The sequence below is a fragment of the Nicotiana tomentosiformis genome, chromosome 9 (genome assembly GCF_000390325.3).
Source record: "Nicotiana tomentosiformis chromosome 9, ASM39032v3, whole genome shotgun sequence".
Classification (NCBI taxonomy): Eukaryota; Viridiplantae; Streptophyta; class Magnoliopsida; order Solanales; family Solanaceae; genus Nicotiana; species Nicotiana tomentosiformis.
Window position 1 is genome coordinate 109,209,085 of NC_090820.1, and position 12,698 is coordinate 109,221,782.

The window sequence follows — 12,698 nt, forward strand, 5'->3', positions numbered from 1 at the left end:
TACACAAACCATACTTAAACCACATTCTCAAGCATTAACTTAACATAACAAGAATCTTTGGAATATATAGTGAACATCAACATAAGGCTTATTTGACAACAAATTAATTTATAAAGAGCATCACAAGACTTACAAGGACATTGCGGGGTTCAAATCTAAGAGAAGAGTTTAGCCAACATACCTTGCCTCGAGCTTTTTAATTTACTACAATATTCCAAAAATCCTAACCACTTCGATCTATTTAGAGATATAGAAAAATTGAACATAAATTAGGAAGGAGTTCATAGTTTCAGCTCACTTGAGTATTTTATCAAACACTAGTTGTGTATTAAGGTTTCAAGGTCCTCATATGGTGGATTATTTCATCCCACTACATAAGGTTCGCCCAAAAGGGCTCAACAATCTCCCCACTACCCTAAATGGTACATGCATATAAAATAACCAACTCCGACACCCAAGAATTGCTTGGCTTATTTGCCTATTTATAATTAAAATCACGAAATTGATGGTTATAGAGTAAGAACTTACCTCTAGGATGAAGACATAGTGAATTCTCATTGCAATTTCTTCAACTTTAAGCAAGAATTGATGGATGATGAGCTTGGTAACTTCCTCTCTCACTCTATGTCACTCTCTATAAATATATGTCTTTCCCTTTAAAATGATCCCCAAGTGTGTTTTATAAGAATGAGGTCGGGTTCAAAAATTAGAAAAATAGGAGCCCCATCACAGGTCTATGCGACCGCATAATGCTTCTGCGGTCTGCACAATAGGCCGCATAATGGCCCTCTGAACTGGGCATTTCTGCCTCACTCTGCGACCGGTCTGCAGTCCGCAGACCCATTTTGCGGTAGCATAATACGTCGCAGAACCTCCCTACGAAAAAAAATTGAGTTGGGTCTGCAATGGGGGGTGCGACCCGCACAATAATTATGCGATCGCATAATGGTCTGGAAAATTTACCCAGATTTCTGCCTCAGTCTGCGGCAGATCTGCGGTTCGCAAAGCAGTTGTGCGACCGCATAATGGACCGCAGAAAATGCCGTGTATTTCCAAAAAAAAATTTCAACTCCCTAACGCACTATTCAACCCACAAAGTCCAAATCTCTACAATCGTCAACACATAAACCTTCTTCGGCACCACAAAAATCCGAGTCTTTTATAAAATTTTACGGGGCCTTACATATAGGGAGGATTGCATACTGCTTTGTAATTTTCTCTCGGAGTACTTGAATTTTTTATACTTGATCTCTCGTCCAAAGGACTTTTTTTAACCCCTCCCTAATTAGGAGGATCTATAGTATTTCCACACTTCCCCTCCAACGTGACTCGAACCCAGGACCTAGACTTCATAATTTTAGTTAGGGGTGTACATAGGTCGGGGTTAGTTCGGATTTTTCAATTAACAAACCAAACTAATGGTGCCGGATTTTTAAATTTATAAACCAAACCAAACCAAACCAACAAAGTCAGATTCAATCTCGGTGTTCTCGAATTTTTCGAATTTTTTCCGGTAAAGTTTTCATAGCATAAAATACGTAACTTGTGCTCCAAATATTTCTTAAGTCCTAGTAAAATACAACTATATAATGTGTTTTTCAAGAAACTAACACAATAATATGAGATAAGTTATAGCATTATACTAAAATATTCAATAACAAAGATAAAATAATAAAATTACATAAAGTAAATATTGCTAATTAATAAGCCATAATGAAAATTAACATAATCTAAAAATACTATATATGTCATGCTAAAATAAGTATAGCTAATAAGTACTAATATTAATTACATAACTAAGCACTAAAGAAAAAGATAAACTAAGTTATGCAATTTCATTATAAACCAATGTAAACTAAAATAATTATCCAACACTATCGTCATTCCTATTATTGAATTGAATTTCTTTAGTTAGCATTAGTATTGATTTGAACTTTGTTTGAGTTATTATATTTATGGCTATAAAATTTATTTATCATTCAAGAATGTTAAGTCTAAACTTGAAATAATACGTTAAAAGCTAAAACTGTAAAAACGTTTATGAAATATTTATAAATTATATTACAATAAATATTTATTATATCAAATATTTTTAAAAATTATATAAATGTACTATCAGGTTGGTTTGATTTTGGTTTGACTTTTTTCAGTTAAAACCAAACCAAATAAATTATGGCGGGGTTTTATTTTCCAATACCAAACCAAATCAAACCAAACCACATTATTTTTTTTTTCCGATTTGACTCGAATTATTAATTTGGTGCGATTTATCGATTTTCTTTGTATACCCCTAATTTTAGTTATCTATTCATTATATAAACATTATAAACTTGTAAGATAGAAATTTGGGAAAAGGGTAAAGAGATCGAACTTTTAGTCATTGATTGAGTTATTGCTTTATAGTAGCTCTTTTCACTTTTAACTAAGCCATGTGAGCTATTTTGATCCAATAACTACCGGATTTCCTCAAACTATGGGTCGGTTATTACGATGGATAAACAAAAATAATTTTGGGATAAAAATTTGATACTGTTTTATCTCTTGTTTGATTACTTATTATCGTGATTAAAAATAATACCAGACAACTTATACTTGGCTAGAAGGTGGACTAGTAATCTTAGGATAAAATAGTAAAATTGACAATCGCAAGATTAATACAACATACCAAACAACCAATAAGAAATAAACACATGATAACTAATTCCAGCATAATTAATTTTAATATAACTAATCTCAATTTAATTAATCTCAACATAACTTATCTTCGAACCAATCGATCCGAAATGGACTATTTAGGCTGCAAAGGGACTTTAGGCATTTGCGAAACGTTTCGGCGACATAAAACTTCAAAAAAAAAACAAACAAACTAGTTTTGCACTAGTTCTAAAGCACTTATCTAGTAGGTGTTTGGACATAAAAATTATAATTTTTGCAAAAAAGTACTAAAGTTGAAAAATAAAATTTAGAATTTGAAATTATGTTTGGACATGTATTTTACTTGAAAAGTACATTTTTGTGAGGGGAGAACAAATTTGAAAAAACTGTCTAAACAACTTTTTTTTTTTGAAAAAATTCACCATCGAAATTTTTCAAAAAATTACAAAATTTAATAGACATACATATTTTTGAAAAAAAAAATTTCGCAAATAAGAACTGCGTAACAAAACGACATCGCTGCACAATAAGAACGCAACTTTTTACCCTCCACTCTTTCGCGCCAAAAGCTTTTACCCTCCTTACAAACAGTGAAACAGCGCCAAAAAAGGAAAACCCGCGAAATTTAACTAAGGTAAAATCTATTACCGCCAAAACTTTCAATGCCTACAAAAAAGAAAGAATCCCTTTTCAACCCTTTCTATAGTCTCTCAAAAAGTTTCATCTCCATTTGCTCGCTAATTCATTTTCTCAGCTTTTTGTAACAAAAAATCTCAAGAATTTCTGCACTTCTTTTTTAGCTTTAATACCTATTATTACTTGCACAAAATCAATGGAAATGGAAGCAAAGGTAGAATCAGAGAACGAGAAGAAAATAAAGATGATCAAATCAATCATCGGTTCTGAAATTACAGAAAAGGCCATTCTTGAAGCCCTTTCTCAACAAAACAATAATCCAGATGCAGCCATTAACCACTTGCTCGATTCTTCGCCGCCATCAGCGGTTCACAAGACTGTTACTAGCACTGGAGTTAGGATTTCTCATATGGTAAAACAAGAAAATGTTGAAGAATCAGTGGGCTGTGGAACAGTTCATGGGCTAAAAGTTAAAGAAGAACCTGATGTGGTTATTGATGAAAAAGGGCTAGAAGTGGAAGAAAAGAAGGTTCTTGATGGTTATGAATCAAAAGGGTCTGTTGGTAAATGCGATTTGAGCTTTGATGGTGAAGAAATGGTTAATGGGCTAAAAGTTAAAGAAGAACCTGATATGGGTATTGAGGAGAAAGGGCTAAAAGTGGAAGAAAAGAAGGTTCTTGATGATTATCAATCAAAAGGATCTGTTGGTAAATGGGATTTGAGCTTTGATGAATGGTTAAAGTTGCCCGAAAACAATCCAGAAATCGATACACAGAAGCCGAAAGAAGAAAAGAAACTTGAAATCATGAAAGTTAAAGAAGAGCAACAAGATGTACTTTGTGTTGAACCATTGTCAGCAAGGCCTTTATCAAAACAAGAATACAATTCCCTGAAAAACAGTAATGTGGCTAATGGTGCAAAACAAGAATACAACAGACTGAAAAGTAGTAGTAATGTGGCTATTTGTGTAAATATGGAAAAAATGGGAATTAAGAAAAATATGCTTAGTACTGTTGTGATAGAAGATGGAGATTTTCCTGAAGATCTTGATTGGTTATTAGTTGGGAGGACTATTGTTACTGGGCTTTCAACTACAAAAGGGAGAAAATTGGAAAACAATGAAATTGTTCATTTTGCTTTTCCTCAACAAGGAAATAGTAAGTGTAGTTCACAATGGGGTGGATCAAGAGCTGCTGCTGCTGCTGCTGCATCTTCCATTGTTAGATTCTCGACGAAAAGATTTGGGGAGGTAAACTTGAATTCAATCATATTATTAGCATCGTTGTTTTAGTACTTAGTCTTGTTATTCACTTTGCTATAAAGTTTCTTGTTGTCTATGATTTAGAATTTAAAATTGATAGGTTAGTTATCGGTCCAAATTTAATACTTATTAATATTTTAATAGCTTTTCACATATGTATCTATACTTGTGTCCAAAATATTGTGCACCTGTTGCACAGACACTCTATCTGCCTTTGTTAGTATGGAATATAAGTTATGAGTTTAAGTTCTTTTTTTACATAATCATGTCAATTATTAGGCAATTACAATTAAACAATTGATGTTTGTAAAAAAAGGTTAACTAACGTGCTATCAGAGGTTAAAATTCATTGATAATGTGAATAAATTTACACCTTCATAACTTAACTCCTAAGATTCTTGGCATTGAACTCTCAATTTTGAAATGAGTTTAAGTTATATACATTGTCGATGTAAAGAATGTTTTACACTATCAGGTCACCCAAAGTGTGTGTGTGTGTGTGTGTGTGTGTGTGTGTGTGTGTGTGTGTGTGTGTGTGTGTGTATATATATATATATATATAGCCTCCTTAAAATGTGTGATTTGAAATCTTGAAAATAAGATTGGTTATCCACTACAACATTAGGTGATTTGATAGTGTAAACATACCTTACAATGTATATAACTTAAATTTTGTTGAAATTATGGGTTTAGATTTAACATTTGTTGAAAAGTTAATGATATGTGTCTATACTTGGTGTAAAAAATATTGGGTTCGGTTAAACCTGTTGCATAAAAACTATCTACAACCACTAGTATGGAGTTGGTATTTCCACATTTTGTCATGTGTTGTTTCATGTGAAAATCTTGAATTTGGATGCCGAGATCACACTAATACAAAATCAAACTCATATCTATTTTTTAAACAACTTCACAGATTGGGCGTCTCCCAATGGAATGGGCAAAATGTCTCATTCCACTTGTAAATTCTTCAAAGGTAAAGGTTCATGGCCGATGTGTTGCTGCGCCTGTAACTCTGCAGCTAATGCAGGAGCTTATGTTGTATGTAAGGTAAAACACATACTGTTCTTTACAAGTTTGTGTTAAAGAGCTTAGTATATATTGTATGCTGTATGTAAATCATGCTCCCTTTTTTCAGTTTCTACATTCACCAGTCAGTGTTTACTAGCTGCGATAAGTCATCTTGGAAGCTGGATTCTCCCTCACAAATTGATACCACAACATATCCACTACTTACTTTGTTCAAGTTACTCAAAGTCAAACCATTTCAAAATGTATGTTAGATATAGTTTATTGTTCAATGGATTGAAACCATCCAAAGCTCCTTTTAGTTTCTCACTGATGTTTGCCTTCTCTTTTGCTAATGTTTTTCAGGCTGAGTTCACTCCGGATGAACTTTATTCTTGTAAACGTCAGCTCAATTTAGAAGTAAGTTGATTGTTAATTGTGTCATCTTGCTATTGTTTCTTCATTTGAGTTGCCAAGTTCTCAATATATAGAAGCAAGAATAGCAAACTGTTTGTTGATACTTGATAGTGTTTTTTAGGGCAAGTTATACATTTGGCCGATTGGCCAAGAATAATTGCATCTGCTAGCCAAACATACAAAAAAATATGTATAAAATATCTGTATTATATGTATATTGTACATACAAATAATGTACATTTTGCCAGCTATTATTTTTGAAACGGCAACACTGTGTAGTTTTCCCTTTTTCTTTTTTTACCAGTGCAGCAATATGCTGATTAGAATATTACTGATGTTCTGCTTATTGCTGACAGTGTGATTCGAATGAGGCTGCTTCAGTTTTACCAATAGCAAAACGAAGAAACGGCTGCCAGCAGTATTCAGAGCAAAACAAGGATGAGCATGATATCTCTGAAGCATCGTTTAACAAACTTGTTGGTTCTGTAGACATGTATGACTTGAAGGTATAATCCAATCGACATACAGTCAAACCTCTTTATAACAGCTTTGTTTGTTCCAAATATTTTTGGCTGTTATAGCAAAGTACTATTATATAGAACATATATTTTAACATAACATGAAAATTGGTTCCGAAAAAGCTTGGCTTTTATAGTGAAGTGTTGTTATATAAGGATGTTATAGAGAGGTTTGACTGTACTTCTTTTTAGTAAAACTGAAATGAGATAATGTCGAAGCTTATACCTTTTACTTCGTATAGGAAATGGATGCTCCCGATACACTTATGTGCTGTCTAAGGCCTTACCAGAAGGAGGCTCTTTACTGGATGTCAGAATCAGAGAAAGGAAGTGATGTTGAGGAAACATCTAAAACTCTTCATCCGTGTTGGGCAGCATATCGGATATGTGAAGAGTAGGCACTTTTCTCACTGAATAAGAACGTGAAAATATTAGATTTTTAAACATAAATCACTAATGTAACTTGTCCAACAGGAGGAAAATTTATGTTAACATTTTCTCTGGGGAAGCAACGACAGAATTCCCAACAGCATCAAAATCAGCACGAGGAGGGGTGAGCTTTACTTTCTATTGATTTATTTACTACTTAGTGTGTTTCTCTTAATTTTAGTTCATTTATCATTCTTTTGTTTCTCTAAATGAATTTGATCTCTGCAGATATTGGCAGATGCAATGGGGCTCGGAAAAACAGTGATGACAATTGCTTTAATTCTTGCTAGACTGGGCAGGGGTAGTAGCCTTGATGATCAAGAATTTGTTTCAGACGACGCAGATGAAACTGTATATATAACTAAAAGGCTCACTGATACTGATACAGAAGTCTCAAGAAAGGCAAAAGGTGGCACTCTCATTGTCTGTCCCATGGCATTACTAGGCCAGTGGAAGGTAATTCTCATAAAACGAGTAATGAAATGCAGAGATGAGTTCTACACTATTTTTTCTAGTGAATGCTAGCCGGAAAATGTACATGTTTTGTATATTCAGTATAAATATACATATAGTATACATATCATATACACAATCAGTGTTATATGTTTTATATATTTGGGCTAGTGCCCATAATTAATCTCGGCTGACGGGCAAAAATGAAAAAAATCACAAGGTAATTATCATAAAACAAGTAATGAAATGCAGACATGGGTTCTACACACTATTTTCTCTGAACATCATGAGGAAATATTCTTTTTGGCCATATTACATTATATTAGATCCTGCTAACACTTTGTACCTTGTTACTAAATCTTGAAATATTTTTGCAGCTCTCAATTACAGAATTCCTGTTGTTTTCTTTTTTACTAGGATGAACTTGAAGCACATTCAAAACCTGGTAGCGTTTCAGTTTTCGTTCATTATGGTGGGGACAGAAGTAATGACCCTAAAGTGATAGCAGAACAAGATGTAGTCCTAACAACTTATGGTGTCTTGAGTGCAACTTACAAGGCTGTAAGTAGTGATTAATGGATGTCATTTTCAAGTATTAACATACATAATTAGTTTGACATCATCTTCCTTGCTATCATTGTTATTCTAATGCAAGCTTTGTTGTCCCTCAGGATAGGGAGAATAGCATATTTCATAAAGTTGATTGGTACCGCGTTGTTCTGGATGAGGCACACACCATAAAATCTTGGAAGACTCTCGGTGCACAGGCTGCCTTTACTTTGTCAGCGCATTGTAGGTGGTGTCTTACTGGTACTCCTCTTCAGGTATGTCACAAAAATTGCATGATTACACACGATTACATTTTATGATCTGTATTGATATAGTAACTACCTATTGCTGCAGAATAATTTGTATGATTACACTTGATATATACAGGATTTTCTTTGTAATTGAGATAACTGCTAATTGCTATCTTATGTGGCTTCCTAACTAAGAATTGCCTGATATTTTATGATCTGTATTGATGTAGTAACTACTAATTGGTGCAGAATAATTTGGAGGACCTTTACAGCCTTTTATGTTTCTTGCACGTCGAGCCATGGTGCAACTGGGCATGGTATGTATAGATGAATAGTTTCTTTTTATTTTTAGCGAAAACTACACATTATAGATGCTTCCAAAAATAACAGCCGGCAATATGTATATTAATATTCTGACATATTTTTTGTATATGGCTAGTAGTTGTAATTATTTTTGGCCGACTGGCCAAATGTGTAACTTACTGTGTGTTGATTAAATTGCAAAGTACTTGGCCTTTCTTCTATCTCCATTAAAAAGTTCTCGGCAACTCCTGAGCTATTTCGTCGTCCTGTTTACCCCCTAATATAGGTGGAACAAGTTAATACAGCGACCTTATGAAAATGGTGATCAAAGAGCTTTAAAATTGATCAAAGCCATTTTAAGGCCACTTATGTTGAGAAGAACAAAGGATACCAAGGACAAAGAAGGAAGGTGCTTATTCTATTCTTTTCAAATCTTCATTATCCTCCTCTTCTTTCAATTGATGCAGACTTAGTATATTTCCGGGCACTTATATGTGTTCTTTTGAAATCAGGCCGATTCTTGTTCTCCCTCCAACTGATATTCAAGTCATTCAGTGTATACAATCAGAAGCCGAACGTGACTTCTACGATGCCCTCTTCAAGAGATCTAAAGTAAGAATGAGAATCTTGTTCTTCCAATGTAAAAACCTGAGGGGTCGTTTGGTTCAAAATCAGGATAACTATAACCAGGATCAAAACCTGGATAACTTATCCCACTTTCTATATGGGATAAGTTATACCAAGATTTTGGTATAAAAATTATACTGGTTACTAATACCTCTTAACCAAACAAGAGATACAATTAATCCCACAACGTATACCGTTATAATCCACCTAATCCCTTGAACCAAACGCCCCTGAATGTTGTTTGGTTCAGGATATAGTTGCTTTCTTGAAATTTTACCATTTAAGTGCTTTGAGTGTCTTGTATTCTTTAATGCGAAATGATCGTTGTTGCTAATGGAATGTATGACTTATACACTTTTGTTTTTGGTGAATAAACCAGGTTCAATTTGATCAGTTTGTGGCACAAGGAAAAGTTCTTCACAACTATGCTAATATTCTCGAATTACTACTTCGATTGAGGCAGTGTTGCAATCATCCTTTCCTTGTTATGAGGTTAAAATGAGTCTTCAATCTATTAAAACCTGAGCAACATATCTTGTTAGTGTCTTCTTGGATCTAACACTATATATTTACTGCTTGTAAATGTGCAGTCGAAGCGATACACAAGAATTTGCAGACTTAGACAAGCTAGCAAGAAGATTCTTGGAAACAAATCCTGATTCTACAACACAGAAAGCACCTACACCAGCATATGTAGAAGAAGTTGTTGAGGGAATTCGTTACGGCGAAAATACAGAATGTCCAATATGCCTTGAGTCAGCAGATGATCCTGTGTTAACACCATGTGCTCACAGAATGTGCAGAGAATGTCTACTTTCAAGTTGGAGAACTCCAACAAGTGGACTTTGTCCAATTTGTAGACAAATGCTAAGGAAAAATGAGCTATTTACATGTCCATCCGAAAATCGGTTTAGGATTGATGTTGAGAAGAATTGGCAAGAGTCTTCTAAGGTTTCAAAACTGTTGGAATGTTTAGAATCAATAAGAAAAACAGGCTGTGGTGAAAAGAGTATTGTTTTTAGTCAATGGACTTCATTTCTTGATCTTTTGGAGATTCCACTTAAGAGAAAGAAAATTGGTTATTTGAGGTTTGATGGGAAGTTGGTGCAAAAACAAAGAGAAAGGGTCTTGAAAGAGTTCAGTGAGACTAATGAGAAAACAGTAAGTAGTATTAAATTATTAATCTATGTTGCTCAGACTCTCCAAAATATTGTCGAGTGTGTATGTCGAATACTCCAAAACTAGTACATTTTTGGAGGATCTAACGCGGGTGCGACAATATTTTTAGAGAGTCGAGCAACGTAGTACCAATACATTAATCTGTTTTCTTGAATATCTTTTGCTCAGCTCTTCTAAAGTTCTAACCTTCTTTTATTTTCTATTTCAATGTGTTCAGATTTTGTTAATGTCACTAAAAGCTGGAGGTGTGGGCTTGAACTTAACAGCAGCTTCTAATGTCTTCCTCATGGTAATCTCTCTCTCTCTATATATATATATATATATATATATATATATATATATATATATATATATATATATATTATATGTTGCTTGGATCCTTTAAAAATGATGCCACACTTGTGTCAGATCCTCCTAAATGAATAGTTTTTGGAGGATCCAGTCAGGGGTGAAGGTACATAGCCATAAGGGTGGTCAACTGACCATCTTTCGTCGAAAAATTACATTGTATATATAGGTAAAATATTAGATTTTAATGGTATATAACATATATTGAACACCTTTTATCGTTGATTTTTTTTTTACTTATTTCAAGTTTGAACATCAGGCTAGAAACTGAAAAGAGAAAACATTGAAAATATATATTATATTTCTCGTGTCCTCCAAAAGTGCATGTGTACGGGAAATAGCCTACGACAGAAATGCAGGTTAATGGTGCATACGATAGACCCTTGTGGTCCCGTCTTTTCCTGAATTCCGTGCGTAACGGGAGTTTAGTGTACCGAACGGCGTTTTCTCTTTTCATTTCCTTGCCATATGATAGTTGTTGTTCTTACTTTTAATCATTGCTAGGATCCATGGTGGAATCCTGCAGTAGAGGAGCAAGCAATAATGAGAATTCATCGTATTGGTCAAAAGAATACAGTTCGTGTTAGAAGGTTCATTGTTAAGGTAAAGATTCCTCATTTCAAAAGCTGTCTCACAAAAGTATATTGCTATCACTTCCAAGTAATTTTGTTGATTAAAACCTTGATAGAATTAAGAAAGAATCCTAAGTTTGTTATATGCTTGCCTTTGTGGTTAAATTCCTTTTCATCATATGAGATAAAGTCAAGCTAATCTCGGTTTTATATCCATAATATCAAACATGTCACATACATGGGCGGATTTAGGGGCGAAAGGGGTTCACCTGAACCTCTTTTGCCGAAAAATTACATTATATATATAAGGTAAAATATGTTTTTTACCTCTATATATTAAGTTTTGAATCCGTTGACCTAAAAATGTAGCTTAGTGGTCAAAGGGGTTCAAAATTTTTGTAAGGTCATATGTTCAATTCTCGCTAGCTATAATTTTTTTCGAACAGTCTACCGATCAATTATACAAGTAAAAATCATGAAAAATTAGGGTTTAAATTTCAATCTAGAAAATACTATCTGCCTAAGGTTTGCACACAATCTTATTCAGTACACGTGCACTTGAGATGTATAGCTAAGTAGTGTAATAGTTAAAGTGCGCTCAAATTGCTTTGAGTGCACAACTATTATTTAAAGAGTTTAAGTTATATATTGTCTTTTTCGTATATAATCAGATTGTTTTTACGTGGAGCATTTAACATGTTATATTTTCAAGATTACATATCCTATATTTTAAGTAGTCTTGTAAATATTCCAAGATTGATTTTTTTTTTTGTCTATTTCCATAAAAGCAATAGTAAAGGGTTAGCATCTTTTTACAACTTTGTGTTAACAATTTTGTTATTTTAGTTTACAAATATTAATGATTTTATTTATGGAAAATGGGGTGTAGGACACAGTAGAAGAAAGAATGCAACAAGTACAAGGAAGAAAGCAAAGGATGATAGCTGGAGCTTTGACTGATGAAGAAGTACGTTCGGCTAGACTTGAAGAACTCAAAATGCTTTTTCGATAGTTGATTTTAACCAATGATAAATCCCAATTATATATATTTAATTGGATGTAAAATTAGAAGAAAAAAGAAATTAATGTTCTAAGGGTGGATTAATTGTTTTTTGTATAGTCCCAACTTTCCACCTGGATTTTGTAAAGTCTTGTAAAAGTAGCAAACCATGGGTTGGTTGATTCTCTTTTTTAAGATATGTTCTTGTTGTTTATGCTTTGGCTTTTCTTGAGGCTATAGGTTTTGTATATTCTTCATCCATCAATGGCGATTCAGTATTTTCATCATAGCTTATTTTATTCTTGTATTTTTTCAAATTTGTTTGGTTGAAAAGTTACTTTTTTAAAGCTAATCAAAACGGGCTAGTAAATGGTGATTCAATTGTGCTTGGTTAGTAGTAGGGGTATACATGGGTTGTGTTTGTTCGGATTTTCTAATTATCAAATCAAATTAATTGTATCGGGTTATTAAATCTAAATACCAAATCAATAA

At 33.6% G+C, this 12,698-nt stretch overlaps 1 protein-coding gene across 1 annotated transcript; it reads left to right on the forward strand.

The window, feature by feature from the left end:
* Positions 1 to 3,334: 3,334 nt before the first annotated feature.
* LOC104114520 (DNA repair protein RAD5B) lies at positions 3,335 to 12,493 on the forward strand. Its single transcript, XM_009624986.4, has 18 exons — positions 3,335 to 4,540; positions 5,469 to 5,602; positions 5,691 to 5,826; positions 5,927 to 5,980; positions 6,334 to 6,483; positions 6,738 to 6,889; positions 6,970 to 7,048; positions 7,153 to 7,380; positions 7,795 to 7,938; positions 8,049 to 8,201; positions 8,427 to 8,494; positions 8,767 to 8,889; positions 8,993 to 9,092; positions 9,487 to 9,599; positions 9,698 to 10,268; positions 10,504 to 10,575; positions 11,139 to 11,237; positions 12,096 to 12,493. The coding sequence occupies exons 1-18, from the start codon at positions 3,488 to 3,490 to the stop codon at positions 12,216 to 12,218; spliced, it is 3,552 nt and encodes a 1,183-aa protein (XP_009623281.1). The 5' UTR covers positions 3,335 to 3,487; the 3' UTR covers positions 12,219 to 12,493.
* The last annotated feature ends 205 nt before the right edge of the window (positions 12,494 to 12,698 follow it).